Here is a 17,459-nt window from a genome sequence, read left to right on the forward strand (position 1 = left end):
TGAGTGTGATTTCTGTTGCCTGTCCTTCCATCTTTCTTCAAGTCTGATTCAACACCTCAGTAATGGCTTTATCTTTATGAGGTCAGAGCAAGAAAGGCAGGGCTGTAGTCTTGTGTACATTGACCCATCCCTTGATGCAAGGGTGGGTTTAATAGAGTGTTTCAAAGGCAGTGACTGGCAGCCAAATTGTGGTGGCATAGTGGGCTGTGTGATCTGGTCCTTGCCTTATCTCTCCAGCCATTTCCTTTTCCAACCACCCCTCTTCTCACTAAGCTCCAGCCACACAGTCCTCTTCTATCCTCCTTAAAAATGTCTTACTCTCCACCCCTGCTTCCTCATCACAGTGCCTTTGTACATTGTTTCCTCTACTCTTTGCTTGGCTGACTCCTTTTCATCTTTCATGTTTTGGGTCAAACATCATTTTTTCAAAAAGATATTTCCTTGTAAACTAGATTTCTCCTGTTTTCATCTATTTCAGTACTCTGTTCTTTTCTCTCATAACAAATGTTACAAGTCATGACATATAGCTGTTTGCATCGTGATTGATGGGGTTCACATGACTCTGAACTCGGTGAAGAAGAACCAGGTCTAGTCTGTTTACCATGGAATCCCCAGCACCTAGAACAATGCACCATGCAGCAGATGCTCAATTAACAATTGTTGAATGAATGAATGAACTACCACCTCCCAAATACACTAGAGGGAAGGAATCTCTGAAAGAGAAGGACCTGATCATGGCATTAAAGGGAATGGGATAGTCATATAAGATAGGGAACCTCGTACTTACCTTACGTGGGGTTTGGTGAAGAATGAATGGGAAGACTCAGGTGAGGTGCTCCAAACAGGGAGCAGGTGGAGGTCACCTAGGTTGGGCCATGGGGGTAAGTGGGTGGGCCCTTACCTTGAAGAAACTTGGAGATGTTCACATGCCCACTGAGGGGGCTTTGCAATTCACTGTGAGCCACTTGGCAGGTGACCTGGGAGTGGAGTGAGGACAAGGCAAGGGTCACCAGGGCAGTGCTGATGATGGTGTAGGAGGAAGCATTTCCAGGGCGGACGATGAGGGTGGAAGCTCCACATCATTTTCAAACCATTTGAGGTGTATGTTTTTGGGAAAGAAGCCAGTTAATGTGCAGGTGAGATTCACTACCTGGCCTGGGCTGACCCTGTTGGAGGGGCCAGAAATCTCTGGAAGAGAAGGCTTAGTTTTGATCAAGGCAAGGTGGAGAGAGACGAGAGAGAAATGAACATGGCAAGTTACTTTCTAGTACAATACCCACCCTTATGGGTCACCCACTAAGACATCACCCCAATCTCTCAAGTTCAGTTTTCTCCTCTTCTTTATTTTTATTATGACTCTTCTTATCATAAGAGCTTGCCAGTTGGCCTCATTGATTTGCTTCTCCACCTTTGCACCCACACTCAGAAAGCAGACCTTGGTGATCGTGCTAAAATGCAGGTCCGAACATGTCATACTCCCTCCCTTCCTTTCTCCTTTCCTCCCTTCTTAAAGTACTTTATATAAAAGTCATATAAGATGTGTAAGGCTTCCCTGGTGGTGCAGCAGTTAAGAATCCGCCTGCCAATGCAGGGGATATGGGTCTGCGCCCTGATCCAGGAAGATCCCACATGCCACGAAGCAACTAAGCCCGTGTGCCACAACTACGGAGCCTGTGCTCTAGAGCCCGCGAGCCAAAACTACTGGGCCTGCGTGCCCCAACTACTGAAGCCTGCCTGCCTAGAGCCCTTGCTCTGCAACAGGAGAAGCCACTGCAATGAGAAGCCCATGCCCCACCATGAAGAGTAACCCCAGCTCACTGCGACTAGAGAAAGCCTGTGCACAGCAATGAAGACCCAATGCAGCCAAAAATAAATACATAAAATAAATAAATTTATTTTAAAAATATGTAATGAAAAGTATCAGACCCCTAGCTTCTTCTCCTTGTGAAAATTATAAACCAACCACTTCTAAGTATTTTAGCTGATTCTGTGGACATTTCTTTCTGTGTTTCTAAATAACGTGCTTATATTATCATTTCTCTCTCAGTGTTATATATTATGGATAGACCTACTACAATAGAAGGTGATGATTTAGTTCTCTTACATTTCCCTCCACCTGCCACTCACACTTCCCCTTCTCACATCCTCCTATCATAGTCACATCCAAATCTTTAAATTTTATCAGGATTCAGCGTTTATAATATTATGACCAAAAGAGTATTGATCACAACTGGGCTATGTCATATACCATTATTATATTTCCCTCTTGTATAGCGTTTTGTTTTCCTAGGAGTTTTTAATGGTTTCGCTCTTTTCATTTGCTCACTGTTCTATGAACTTATGACAAATTCTGGGAGTGCACAAAGACTTATCAGAGGGTATAAAGGTTGGAAATTTAAAAAAAGTTTTTATTATGGTAATTTGTAAGCACACATAAAAATAGAAAGTACTCATCATGGGACTTATGACAAGTTCATCCCTAAACTTTCTACCAGATGGGTATAACTCCTCTCAGTATGTTTGAAAGCACTAAGTATTGTAGTGGGCTTCTGTTTGGGGTACACGTTTGTTTATGACAAATTCATCCCAAACTTTCTACCAGATGGGTATAACTCCTCTCAGTATGTTTGAAAGCACTAGGTATTGTAGTAGGCTGGAAATTTTAAAAAAGTTTTTATTATGGTAATTTGTAAGCACACATAAAAATAGAAAGTACTCATCATGGGACTTTAACAATTATCAACAAATGGCCAATCTTGTTTTCATCTGTAGTTCTCCTACCATCCACTAGGTTATTTTAAAGGAAACAGCAGACACTATCATCTCATTCACAACTACCCCAGCATGTACATTTCACAGTTAATAATTCTTTTTTAAACACAATCAAAGCCAAGATCACACTTACAACTTAATAATGATTCTAGTATCACTTAATATTTTTCACCTTTTAAATTTTCCTGCTTGTCTCCTATATATCATTTTACAATTGATTTGTTTGAATCAGGATCCAAACAAGAGTCATATGTTGCTCATTTTGCATGTTTTCTGTCCAAGATCTGATATCAGTCATTCCCCAAAGCAGCCCTAGTTCTTTTAGTGGAAATGCTATCTAGAGTACATAATCTGTGTACTAGCAGTGCTCATTACTACTGAGTTGTCATTGTTCCAGGTCTTTTTGGTGAATAGGGCTATTAAGTAAGTTTTTTAAAGGAGAAATACAATTAAATGTGTTAATACTTAATGTTGTAATTAATATCTAACAATATCACTAATTCAAATCTATCACTAGCATACCGTTTTTACCAAATGGTATGATAATTGAATAGAGTTTATGATTTCCTTGTGGTTCTTTTTGTTATTAGGGTATGTGTCATTGGGGAGATATATATATGTATATTTATTATTATTCTTATTATGTGTAGCATATGATCTCCAAGGCTCACCTAAATTCCTTGATCTTGACCTCTCCAGTGCACTCAGGACCACCACAAACCCCAGTATATGCATGTTTTCACCTAAAAGGTTTTTGGGTGGTTGCTTTTCTAGAAAGTTGCCTGTGCACATGGAATATTGGAAGTATTGGGCATCTGAGACCCTCTGGAAGCAGCTCTTAATCAATGACTATGAGACAGTTAGTATATAAGTATTCCAAATTCCTTTCCTCTTCACAGGGATGAATCTGAGAATTATGTTCTGTATCATTTTCCATAGTTTCCCAACTGGAATAAACTCTAGTTGCCTATAGTGGTAGTGGGCTTAATGACCCACCCTTTACTGACTGTTTGATTTTATCACTGCCCTACTGGGGGTCTTTCACTCAAATCCTAGTCTCAAGATCTTTTTCTTGGTGGTTCCAAACTAAAACATGATGTCTTAAAGTCCCTTGAAATAATTCGTCTTTGTCTGGATAAGCCATCAATGTATAGTTAGAGTATTAGTTTCATCTTAGATTGAGTAATTTAGTTATTTAGGTTTTTTCTTTTAAATTTTTGTTTAGTATTAATTATTTAAAATGTTCATGTGTTTGCAAAGTCAAAACCTCAATCAAGGTACAGCTAGAGAAGTCTAGCTTTCACCCTTGTCCCTTCTACCCTGTTCCCTCACTCCCCTGTAGGTAAATATTAAAAATTTGATTTTGGTTTATTCCTTATATTTTAAAAAAAATATATAAGCAAATATATACAGCTGACCTTTGAACAATGCAAAGGTTAGGGCACCAACATTCTGCACAGTTTAAACTTTACTTATAACTAACTTATAGTCTGCCCTCCAGCTGTGTGGTTCCTCCATGTCCAAGTTTCCTCTGTATCCACAGTTCCACATTTATGGATTCAAACAACCTCAGACCACGTAGCACTGTAGTATTTTGAAAAAAATTCGCATGTATGTGGACCCTGTAGTTCAAACCTGTGTTGTTCAAGGGTCAACTATATATGCTTGCATTCCCACTCTTCTTAACATAAAAGGTGGTGTGCTCCACACACTGTACTACAGGTTGCTTTTCTTGTTTAATGTTATCCTGTGGTCCCTCTGAAGCAGTGTGCTGAGTTCTTCTCATGCCCTTTTACAGTGCATAGAATCCCATTATTTGACTGACCATAATTTATTTAGCTGCTCATCTTTTGTTCTTACCAACAGTGTTGTAATGAAGAGCCTAAGCATAAGTCACTGTGCACTTATGTTAGTATATCTTTGGATACGTTTCTAGATGTAGGATTGCTGGGTCACAGGGTAAAGTGTAATTTTGTAATATGTTTATGTAATATGTGAATTTACTAGATATTGCAAAATTCTCCTCCTTATAAGTTATATGATTTTGCATTTCAACCAGCAAAATATGGAAATATCAGTTTCCTCACAGCTCCCCTACAGACTGTGGTGTCAAACTTTTGGACTTCTGACCAAGTGGGTAGGTGAGAAATTGTGTCCCAGTGCAGTTTTTTTAATGTGATGATCCATTTATTTATTTATTTATTTATGGCTGTGTTGGGTCTTCGTTTCTGTGCGAGGGCTTTCTCCAGTTACGGCAAGTGGGGGCCACTCTTCATCGCGGTGCGCTGGCCTCTCACTATCGCGGCCTCTCTTGTTGCGGAGCACAAGCTCCAGACGCGCAGGCTCAGTAACTGCGGCTCACGGGCCTAGTTGCTCCGTGGCATGTGGGATCTTCCCAGACCAGGACTCTAACCCGTGTCCCCTGCATCGGCAGGCAGACTCTCAACCACTGCGCCACCAGGGAAGCCCCCCAGTGCAGTTTTAATTTGCATTTCTTTTTATATAAGAGCAGTTGAACATAATTTTATATGTTTAAGAGACATTCATATTTCATTTTCTATGAATTATCTTTTTATATTTCTTGCCCATAATTCTGGAAGTTGCTTGCCTTTTTCTCCTAACATTTTAGAATTTCTATATGCATATTAGGAGTGATTCTTTGTCAATATTATAAGTTGCAAAATATTGTACACACACATGTCCATATACAAGTTTCTTTTTATACAATGTGATCAAATTATCATGTTTTTCTCTCTTTAATTCTGCAGTTTGAATTTTTGTTGGGAAGATTTTCCCCACTTCTAGGTTATAAAAGAATTCACACATGTTTTCTTCTAGTACTTGCACAGTTTGATCTTTTTTTCATTTAAATTGCTGATCCATGTGGAATTTACTTGGGTGTATTGTGGGACGAACGTATACATCTGAATTTTTTATTCTGTTCCATGTGTTTGCCTACTAATGCTCCAAGTTATCCAGCACCATTGTTGAAAAGGCTCTTTCTTCACCAAATTGCCTTCAGATATATATTTTTAAGGAAATCAATTGGTGATATGCATGAGTTTATTTGTGGAGTCTCTATTCTCTTCCATTGATCTACTTGTCTATCTTGATGCCAATACTATAGTGTATAATTGTTCTAGCTTTATAGTAATTCTATGCTCATGAGGGATATTGCTCTATAGATTTCTTTATCTGGTTTTAGTATCAGAATAATGCTGACCTTAAAGATTAATTAGGAAGCATTACTTCCTCCTCAATTGTTAGTATTTCTTCCTTAAATGTTTGTAGAATTCCTCAGTGAAGTCATCTGGGTCTAGACTTCTGTTGGTAGGAGGCTTTTAAAACTACAAATTCAATTTTTAAAATAAATATAGGGATAATCAGGGTGTTTATTTATTCTTGAGTGAGATTGGTAGTATGTATCTTTTCAAAGAATTTGTTCATTTCATCAAAGTTGTTGAGTTTACTGGTATAAATTTTTTAATATATCTGTGGAGTCTGTAAGATGTCACCTCTCTCAATCTTCATATTGGTAATTTGTGTCCTCTCTCTTTTTTTCTAATTGTCTGTGTGGTTGGGAGTTTATCAATTTTACTGATATTCTCAAAGAAGCAGGTTTTGGTTTTATTGATTTTATCTGTTGTTCTCCATTTTCTCTTTCTGATTTCTGCTCTGTTCTGTATTATTTCTTTTCTTCTGCTTACTTTGGGTTTCACTTATTCACTTCTTCTAGTGTTTAAAGTCACTGAGTGTTTAAAGTCACTTATTCACTTCTATCCTAATACAGGCATTTTAGTGCTATAGCATTTCCCCTAAGTACCATCATAGATGCACCCTGCAAATTACGTATGTTGTGCTTTCATGTTCATTTAATTTAAAATACTTTCTAATATTCCTTTTGATTTCTTCTTTGAGGACATTTTATTCAGAATTGTGTCATTTAGTGTCCAAATGTTTGGAAATTTTCCAGACATTTTTGTTCTTATTAATTTAATTCCCTTGTGGTTAGAGAACGTATTTTGTACAATATGACTTATGTTAAATACACTGAGTCTCAATTCATTATCCAGAATATGATGTATCTAAGTAAATCTTCCTTTGCACTAAAAAAGAATATGTGGAGGAGACCTTCAAGATGGCAGAGGAGTAAGGCTTGGAGATCACCTTCCTCCCCACAAATACATCAGAAATACATCTACATGTGGAACAACTCCTACAGAAGACCTCAGATTTCCCAAAAGGCAAGAAACTGTCCAAGTACCTGGGTAGGGCAAAAGAAAAAAGAAAAAACCAAGACAAAAGAATAGGGACAGGACCTACACCTCTGGGAGGGAGCTGTGAAGGAGGAAAAGTTTCCACACACTAGGAAGCCCCTTCACTGGCAGAGATGGGGGGTGGTGGGAGGAAGCTTCAGAACCATGGAGGAGAGCTCAGCAACAGGGGTGCAGAGGGCAAAGCAGAGAGATTCCCGCACAGAGGATCGGTGCTGACCAACACTCACCAGCCCGAGAGGTTTGTCTGCTCACCTGCCAGGGCAGGTGGGGGATGGGAGCTGAGGCTCGGGCTTCGGAGGTCAGATCCCAGGGAGAGCACTGGGGTTGGCTGCGTGAACACAGCCTGAAAGGGGGCTAGTGCACCATAGCTAGCCGGGAGGGAGTCCAGGAAAAAGTCTGGAACTTTTTTGCAGCAGCCTCAGGCGCGCCGTGTGTTCTCCCGGGGAAGTTGTCCCTGGATCACGGGACCATGGCAGTGGTGGACTGCACAGGCTCCTGGGAGGGGAGGTGTGGATAGTGACCTGTGCTTACACGCAGGCTTCTTGGTGGCTGCAGCAGCAGCCTTAGCGTTTCATGCCCGTCTCTGGTGTCTGCGCTGAGAGCCGCGGTTCGCGCCCATCTCTGGAGCTCGTTTAGGCGGTGCTCTGAATCCCCTCTCCTCATGCAGCCTGAAACAATGGTGTGTTGTCTCTTTGTTTTTTTTTTTTTAAGTTTTTTTTTGTTTTTAACCAACCTTAGCCACTGGGGCTAAACACTTACTGTGTTTGGGGTGTCCTTTTTGCAGGCTGCAGGTTCATAATTCCCGTTGTTTTTGTTGTCTGTCCCCAGTGACTAAGGTTGGTTCAGTGGGTTGTGTAGGCTTCCTGGTGGAGGGGACTAGTGCCTGTGTTCTGGTGGATGAGGCTGGATCTTGTCTTTCTGGTGGGCAGGACTGCATCTGGTGGTGTGTTTTGGGGTGTCTGTGACCTTATTATGATTTTAGGCAGCCTCTCTGCTAGTGGATGGGGTTGTGTTCCTGTCTTGCTAGTTGTTTGGCATAGGGTGTCCAGCACTGGAGCTTGCTGGTTGTTGAGTGGAGCTGAGCCTTAGCGTTAAGATGGAGATCTCTGGCAGAGCTTTCGCCGTTTGATATTACGTGGAGCTGGGAGGTCTCTGGTGGACCAATGTCCTGAATTCGGCTCTCCCACCTCAGAGGCACAGGCCTGACACCCAGCCGGAGCACCAAGACTCTGTCAGCCACACGGCTTTTGGGAAGTTTGAGGTCTTCTGCCATAGTTCAGTAGGTGTTCTGTAGGAGTTGTTCCACATGTAGATGTATTTCTGATGTATTTGTGGGGAGGAAGGTGATCTCCACGTCTTACTCCTCCGCCATCTTGAAGGTCTCCTAACCATTGACTTTTAACATTGTTATTCATCTGACCAGGTTTAAATATACCATCCTGCTGTATGTCTCATCTCTCCTTTTTTCCTTTGTACCTCATTTTCTGCCTTTTTTGGGTTTCTTTATGATTTATTTTTTCTCTTTTGTTTATAGCTTTTACTGTTTGTAGTGTTATTTTATACACTTTTAAAATATATTTTATACATTTTTGTTTTTTATACATTTTTTTGAGTGATGTGTATCATTAACTCATCACTGGCTACCTTCAAGTGATAAGATACCACTTCACATACAATATAAAAACCTTCCTATAGTATATTTCTATTTATTTTCTCTTGGTTTTTGTGCTGTCTTTGTCATACATTTTGCTTTTACATTATAGCCTTAAATATATTGTTATTATGTTTTCTTTGAATGGTGGATTATGTTTTAACAAATTTAAATAATAAAATATTCTTTACATTTCTCACATTGTTACCATTTCTCATGTTCTAAAATCTTTTGTGTAGATCCGGATTTCCATCCAGTTTAATTTTACTTGTGCTTGAAGACCTTTTTAAAAATATTTCTTTGTCTGTTTTAATGGGAAGCAGCAGCATAGCACAGAGAGATCAGCTCGGTGCTTTGTGACGACCTAGAGGAGTAGGATAGGGAGGGTGGGAGGGAGGCTCAAGAGGGAGTGGATTTGGGGATATATGTATGCATATGGCTGATTCACTTTGTTGTACAACAGAAACAAACACAGTATTGTGAAGCAATTATACTTCAATAAAGATCTATAAAAAAAATCAATCTCTAGTCTATAAAAGTAAAACAAAATATTTCTTGTAGTGCAAGTCTTTTGGTGATAAATTCTAAAAGTCTTTATTTTAACCTCAATTTTAAATGTGGTAATATGAACATAGAATGAAGTGTATCATCTCAATAATTTTTAAGTATACAGCTTAATGGCATTAAGTACTTTCAAATTGTTGTGGAACCATAGCCACCATCCATTTCCAGGACTCCTTTCGTCTAATAAAACTGAAAAAAAATGGAGTGCTTCACAAATTTGCATGTCATCCTTCCATGGGAACCATGTTGATCTTCTCTGTATAGTTCCGTTTTTAGTATATATGCTGCTGAATCAAGGAATTTATTTTTGAAAGATATTTTTGCTGGACAAAAAATTCTGGGTTGACTTTCTAATGATTCTTTCCTTTAAAAAATACTTTAAAGATGTTTCTCCACTATCTTCTGGCTTCTATCCTTTCTAAGAGAAATCCACTCTCACATTTATTTTTTTTCCTTTGTATCTAATGTTTCCTTTCCCTCTGGCTACTTTTAACATCTTTTCTTTATTATAAATTTTATGCAATTTGCTTATGATGCACCTTGGTTTAGTTTTCTTCATATTTTTTGTGCTTGGGGTCACTGAGCTTTTTGGAAACATAGGTTCATAATTTTCATCATATCTGGAATATATGTGACCATTATTTCTTTAAATATTCTTCCTGTCCCTTTCTTCTTTTGGAGTCTTGTATATATAGATATTAGATATTATAGTTTTCATCTCTAAAAGTGAAATATTGTTCTGTAAAAATATTTTCCGTGCCTCTGCTTCACATAATCAATCTTTTCTGTAGCTACTTTATTGCATGCCAGACATTGAGAATTTTACTTTTTTGGCTGTTGAATATTTCACATTATAATAAATATACTTCAGCTTATTTCACTTCAGAGAAAGTGTCTGATCTTTTCATGTATTATATTTAAGATTTCTGATGCAAGGCCACAGCATTATTTAGTCTAGGGTTGAATCTTTTTCCTCTATTCTGGAAGAAATTTTATGTGTACTCTACCAGATACCCATGAATTTTGAGTTTTTTCACTCATGTTGGTGGTGACAGGCACTTGGCTGTTGTGTCAGCTCCAAGGAATTTTTCCCCAGAGGCCATGTAATACACTCATGTACATATAGGTTCTCGTGTACACACACTTTTCATTACTCTGCTGAATGCACAAGATCCTTGGAGTTCTCTCTGTTTGTATCTCTCTCATCTTTGGTGCTCTACTCTGAAAACTTTAGGCCCATTGCCCTCCTTGGACTTCTAGCTCCTTCTTATCAAATCTGGGAGACATCCAAGCTCCATCTGGTTTCTCTTTTCCTGAATGGTGGGCTGGAAACTTTCTCAGAGAGTAAGATGGAAGCAATTTTGGTTCTAACCTAATTTGTTTCTATTTGTCAAGGATCACTGTCCTTTGTTGCCTGATGTCCAGTGTCTTGTCAACAACAATTTCATGTAGTTTTCCAGGTTTTAGTGGGAGAGTAAATCAAGTCCTTGTTAATATTTTGGTAGAATTAGCTCTAGAATTTAATTTAGTTTAAATTTGCTATTGTATATATGTTCATCTTTTCTATGATCCCAACTGTTTTTTTTGTATATATGAAGATTATTGATTTCTGTTTGTTGTTTTTGTAACTTTCTAATGTACTGAATTATATTACTGTTTGCAACAGCTTAATGTTTTCCAGATACCATATCATCTGCAAAAAGATGTAGTTTTCCCATTTCTTTTATAATTCTTATGCTTTTTGTTGCTTTCTTCTTTCTAAATCATTGTCTAATACTTCAACATGATGGCAAATAGTATTAAAAATTGTGGGCATGAATTTCAAGACTATTTAAATATTATAGCAATTCTATCTTCTTGAGATGTCCCTCTTAAAGCCATCAGTCCTCCTGTTCTAGAATGACACAGTGGACATTCCTATTCCTCTTGCACAACTGTTATTTTGGGAATTCCAATTCCTTATTCCTAGTTCCCATTCTTACCTTTTCTTTAACTCCCATTTTGGTGAAGCAAAAATGGTGCATGAAATATAGTTCTTGTTGATCTTGAAAACTTGACAGATGGGCTGGGTATAGAAGTTTAAGTTGGACATCATTTCCTCCAAGAATTTTGAAGGCACTACTCCTCGTCCTCCATTTTCCAATGTTGCCTTTAGACATCTCGTGCTGATTTCATACAAATGTTCAAATAAATTGACTTTCAATTTTCAATTCTTGAACATCATATGACCCCTTTTCCCCCAAAGACTGCCTACCATTCTCTTTGTTTCCACGGCCCTAAGGTGCTATGTTTTTAAAGATTAAAAAATTCTGTTGATGTCTGTTTCTATGGTTAAGTTATGGAGTAACTATGGGGTAAGTTATCATGTTCATTTCTTACAGGAAAAACACTATAACTATTAATTCATCAATTCAAACAGGGCTGAAATAATTGCTTTGCTTCTCAGGCTTCCCATTAATGGATGCTCTTTACAGTCTTGCAGGCTTTGTGTTCAGCCATGAATCTATCAGCCAGGACCACACCCAAGAATATATAGATTTACAGAAATCAAGGTCAATTTAAATGCGGTTTTTATAATTTTCTGCCTCAATAATTCTATCATTCTTTGTTTCTGTGAGTCTATGGTTCTAAGCTTTTAAGATTACATTTTCATGTCTAATTGGTTTTAATATGTGAATACTGACAATGTATACAAATATAATAACTGTTATGTTATAGACACTCTTCTAAGTATTTTACATTTATAAACTCATTTAATTTGTAATCTTCACAACAAATCAACAACATGAGCACCTTTATTATCCCTATCTTACAGAAAAGGAAACTGAGACACAGAGAATTTAAGAAACTGAAAAGTTACACAGCTTGCAGTGGCAGAGTTAGAAGTTGAACCAGGTCATTTGGACTAGGAGTTTGTACGTTTACCTACTCTGCTTTCAGCCTATTCTGTAGGTCCTTGGAAGCCGGAAGATTCTAAAGGATTAGGAGTCTATTGAAATATGACTCTATGGGTTATATTTCACTCTGCACTTTCACTATGATTTCTCACTATCCCCATCTTCTATCCTCAATCTTGACACAAGAGCTAACAATGGGAGACCTTGGGCTGGGGCCTGGGGATTGTGATTGTCTTAGAACAGAGGGCTGGATTTTCAGGGGTATGGACTTACCACACACAAACACCGAAGTACCTGGTCCAGACTTAAACTCCACATCGTCAGGGCTTCCTCTCTGGAATTTCACCCAGTAGTACATACCAGCGTCTGCTGGGGTGATGTTATTGATGTGGATGGAAAAGTCCCTGTTGTTTCTCCATGTAGTATCTGAAATATTTGTTACTTGGGGGAAGTGGCCTCCTTTGTGTTTGTAGGTTAACTTCTGGCCCGGCCCTTTTCCTCTGAACCACTTCACAGGACCCACGGAGAACAGAGAGGTCATGATGCAGCGCAGAGTGGCTGAATCTCTCAGTGTGACCAACACTAACTTCTCCAGCTGAATCACCTGCAGCTCCTCCTCACCTGTTACTCCTGGAAGGAAACACAAGTCAGCTCCAAGTCCCCTGCCATTGCTCAGCTGGGGCTGAACTGGTGTTCAGGTTCCTGGGTTCAGATTGAAGTTGAAATCCCACTAGTTCTTTCTTTCCACCATATATTAACTTTGGGCATGGACAGATTGCTGGAATGGGTGCTGAGAGGGTCACAGAGACAAGACAAGACAGACAAGCAGCCTTGCAAAAGCCACAGGCAGAGAAGTGATGGGAAAACAAGCAAATCTATGAATAGCTGTTTAACAACCTTAGTAAATGATGAAATTTACATTTAATCAGAAGTCAAATGCTGGAGTCCATGGCAGAATAGCTGCAAAAGTTAAAAAAAAATGAAGGCAGGTCTCAGCATATTCAGTATTTCAAACTGCATAAATATGGAATAGTTGTTACCAAGATACATGTGTCAATGAAACAGGAGAGCCTAGAATTGAACCCAAGGAAATATGTGGAATTACTACACCATAAAGGTGACATTTTGTATCTGTGACAGAAAGCTATCTGGAAGAAAAAAAAATCCTTAAAAAGTGGCTGCATTCAGGGAGTGAGTGGAAATGGAAACACTTATTGTTTTCTTGTACATTTCTTCCTTGGTTGGATTATTTGACAACAAGCCTGTAATGTAATAAAAATAAAATGAAATGAAACATTCCTCCCACTGTAAGGAAAAACAGACACAATTTTTACATTATTAGCATAGCCAAAAAATGAGGGATGTTCTCAAATCGCAGTGTTGCTGAAGGAGTGGCTGAGCAGGCACTCCCACGTTCCGCTGGTGGTAATATAAGTTGACACAACCTTAATAGAAGGCCATGTGGCATCATAGTCCTGACCCTGTGATATGTATACATTGATGAATCCATTGTTTAACAAGCAGAGGGGAAAGACTTCAACATCTTCTGGTCACAAATATTCAAAATGTCCCCATATCCACTGCTGCTCCTGTGTCATATTTGTAGAGATAATGTATTACTACTTTTGAGACACCCATATTTTATCAGGAAATTCTATATTTCAAAAGCCTTCGAAGTGCACTCATAACCTTTGACCTAGCAATTCCTCTTCTAGGGACTTATTCAAATGAAACAATCAGCCAAGGGTGAATACATTCTGTAAAGGAATGTCATTAATAGTATATTTACAATACAGAAAAGTTTAATGTGAGACACTTGTCCAAGAACAGGGAGTTAGTTAAGTAAGTGAAGGTACACCCATACAATGGAAATCCTATAGCTATTAAAAATAATGATGTATAATAAAGCATATATTGGGGATGTATTGATGATGATGTAGACACATAGATCAACATGGAGAAGATATCTAATTATTATTAGTGAACGAACAAATAAAAATTCCACATTTAGTACAATTCCATTTTTGTTAAAAATTCAATTTAGATGGGAGAAGCACAGTGAAGAGATTAAAGCAAGGGCTTGTGAATCCCTTTGATGTGGGTTTAATGCCTCCTCTATCATTTGCTTGATGTTTGATCTTGAGAAAATTACTTATACTACGAGTTTCTATTTCCTTATCTAAGAAACATATACATTAAGAAAATAAAGCATCTTTTGTGCTTTTGTTGTGAGTCTGAAACTAAAAAAAAATTGAGATATGTTCAGACTGCGCCTGAGGGTCCTCCTTCTGCTGTCCTGGAGTCCAAAGGGAGAGCCCTGGCCTGGACACCAGGCTGATGTGGGCTCAAGGTCCAGATCCAGCCCTGACAAGCCTGGAGAGTGTGAGAAGGCCACTTCCTTCCTCTGTTTTGGTTTCCTCTTCCTATGACGCATGATGGATCAGTTCTCCTTTTCATGTCTGCTGTGGGTTTTAAATGAAGACACAGGCTTGTCAAGGACACAGACTGGGTGCTATGATGACCAAAATCACTGGGACCTTTTTTATGTCTTCATATCTGCATTCAATAAACCCTGGAGGTTATAACAGCCAGAGCATCCATAGAAGCTTTTGTGTGCCACACATCACTCTAAACACTTAAATATATTAACTAAGTTATTTAATTTTCACCACGACCATATTAGTAAGGCTTTATTGTTTATCCCCATTTCACAAATAAGAGAAGAATAGAGAAGTTCAGTAACTTGTGAAAAATCAAACAGTCTATAAGTGATGAAATGGATTTGAATCCTGGCAGATTGGTTTCAAGAAATATTTATCCCTTTAACTACCTTACTACATGACCTCTGAACTGAGATGGGAAGAGGAAGGGTGCCTCATCTGTCTGCCTGGGTCTGGGTCAGCTCTGGGGAGAAGGGAGTGGACAGGAAGGAGAAACTACAATGTCAAGAATATAATGGTAGGATGCTGAGATTCTGGGAGGCTTAATAGTCTAAAAAGCACCATTTACCAATTTTTAAAATTGTTCTACATTGTGTGTGTAATATGTGGGATCTATCTATCTATCATCTGTCTATCTATCTATATTTATCTATGTCCCTCTTAGTTAAGGCAGCCCTGACTTCCAGGTTCTATGGTCTTCAGCAGGATGGAAGAGTCAGATGCCACACATTCACCTCCTCTCTCAGGATGGTATCTATTTCTGCAGGTAATGCCACAGAGGGTGATGGATCCTTCACCAGGTGCCAGGGATGTGGGGGTTGAGGAGCGGCCAGGAATCCCTGTCACTGAGAAATGCCAGGGTGGGCTAAATGCTGTCTGGATGTGAACTGGAGAGGAAAGGACTTCTGTAAGTAATAATTCTGGGGGAATTCATTTAGGATATTCTTGTTGTAGAAGAGAACATTTAGAGAAATATCTTAAAGAGGAAGAGACAGCAAAGAAAGAGGCCCTGGAACAGAGATCCATCCACTGCCAGTGGGGAAATGGTACCACTGCCACACTCAGGTGAGTATCCCTGCACAGTGGTACCTGAGGCCGTGGCACTCACCTATAAGTCCCAGTAGCAGAGCCAGCAGCAAGGATGGCAGAGGCAGGAGGGACCAGGAAGCAGGGGTGGGCATCTTGTTGGCTCCTGGAGCCTGCTTTGTCAGAATATTGTCCTGGAGAGGCTTGGGACTCTTCTCTGTGGTGGGAAGTGAAACCTTGCCTCCCTGACATAAGAGGAAGTGACTATCATGGGAGGAAAGGGCTGTGGGATATTGAGAGTTCCTGCTTCTAGATTGTGAAACAGGAATCAGACACAAGTTAAGAAATTACTGCTATAAGGACCCCAAGATGCTTTGAGAGGCCCTGGCAGACTCTCTTAGTGCCTAGGCTGTGACCCCAGGAACCCACATTCCATCTCAAGGGTACTGGTGGCCATTCCTCATCCAGGAGCCTCAGGGACAAATTTTGCCATATGGAGGGTCTGTTCAGTCTTCTGTAACAGTCCAACAAGTGGGCTTAGTGAACTGCACAGTTGTTCAGGGGGAGAGCTCCTGGGATGGGGCCTCAGGGGAGTGGGGCCCTGTTCTCCCCCCTCCAGAGGTGTCAGTGGTAAAAATGAACCATGTCTGATGGGCGCCCCTGGCTTAGAGAGTGCATGGCAGGGGACGTGGCTTTGGGTGAGCAAGGAGTTACATACGTGGAGGGGAAGGATAGCTGCTGTTTTAGAGGATGAAGGAGGCCTGTGGGAGGTGAGGAGGAGCCTTAGCGTGTTCATCTGCAAGGAGAACAACACAACCAGATCACAGCCAGGAGGAGCAGGGGTGCCCCTTCTGTCTGCTCTGGTCTGGGGCCAGCTCTGGGGCAGAAGGGAAGAAGGGAGTGGGATGAGCAGGGGAAACTCCCACATCAGGAATGTGCCTCCTCTTTTCTTCTGAGCAGCAAGAGACATCACAAAAGACTGTATCCAGTCCTCTCATCCGTGAGCTACTCCCTTCCATGGGCCCCATGCCAGACACTGCCTTCTGTGATTCAGTTTCCCCTCGGCTCCCAACACTTGCCTCCGTCCTGCAGCAGACTGTATGATGGTGATGAGAAGTGCAGAACCAAAGAGGAAGTTAGAGACCAAATTAGATTGTTCTGTCACATGACAAGTTCTTTCTTAGCTTGAGATCTTATTATTTTAGCTTTTTTTTTTTTTCTGATTGAGATTCCCCGTGGAGCCCTTGACAAGGAACTGGCTAGAGTGTTCCATTTAGCACTCATCATTCCAACCCACTCCCTCTTTTCAACGGTGAGAGATTGTATTTTCCAGAACTGACTGCAGCAATATCCCACTTGCTGCCATGCTATGAGGATGCCCAAACTAGTACACACACAGAGACTGCATGACAAGGACACATGTAGGAATTCTAGCTGAAAGCCCAGTTAAGGTGCCAGCACAGCCAGTAGCCAACAGTTGTTTTTTGGTTTTTTTTTAAATTGAAGTATCGTTGATTTACCATATCGTGATAGTTTTAGGTGTACAGCACAGTGCTTCAGTATTTTTGCAGATTACATTTCATTATAAGTTACTATAAGATGATGGGTATAATTCCCTGAGTTATACAGTATATTCCTGTTAGTTATCTATTTTATATATATATATATAGTAGCTTGTAGCTGTTAATCCTATATGCCTAATTTGTCCCTCCCCTTTCCCTCTCCCCTTTGGTAACCACAAGTTTGTTTTCTATGTTTGTGAGTCTGTCTCTGTTTTGCATATACATTCTTTTGTATTATTTTTTAGATTCCACATTTAAATGATATCATA

At 39.8% G+C, this 17,459-nt stretch overlaps 1 protein-coding gene and 1 non-coding gene across 2 annotated transcripts; both read right to left on the reverse strand.

Moving 5' to 3' along the window:
- Positions 1 to 1,006: 1,006 nt before the first annotated feature.
- On the reverse strand, positions 1,007 to 15,783 carry LOC133104166 (signal-regulatory protein gamma-like). The gene is made up of 4 exons (XM_061209828.1): positions 15,711 to 15,783; positions 12,446 to 12,791; positions 1,731 to 1,746; positions 1,007 to 1,201 (listed from the first exon to the last, which is right to left on the reverse strand). Exons 1-4 carry the CDS (start codon positions 15,781 to 15,783, stop codon positions 1,007 to 1,009), a joined length of 630 nt encoding a protein of 209 aa, XP_061065811.1.
- On the reverse strand, positions 9,458 to 9,560 carry LOC133104603 (U6 spliceosomal RNA). Its single transcript, XR_009703663.1, has one exon. It is a non-coding gene; the product is annotated as a U6 spliceosomal RNA (small nuclear RNA).
- Positions 15,784 to 17,459: the final 1,676 nt, after the last annotated feature.

This window comes from Eubalaena glacialis, chromosome 13, assembly GCF_028564815.1.
Source record: "Eubalaena glacialis isolate mEubGla1 chromosome 13, mEubGla1.1.hap2.+ XY, whole genome shotgun sequence".
Taxonomy (NCBI): Eukaryota; Metazoa; Chordata; class Mammalia; order Artiodactyla; family Balaenidae; genus Eubalaena; species Eubalaena glacialis.

Coding starts and splice junctions, on each gene's coding strand:
- LOC133104166 (XM_061209828.1), bottom strand. CDS start 15,783: ATGCCCACCCCTGCTTCCTGGTCCCTCCTGCCTCTGCCATCCTTGCTG. Junction 12,792..15,710: donor TCTGCTACTGGGACTTATAG/GTGAGTGCCACG, acceptor GTTTCCTTCCAG/GAGTAACAGGTGAGGAGGAG.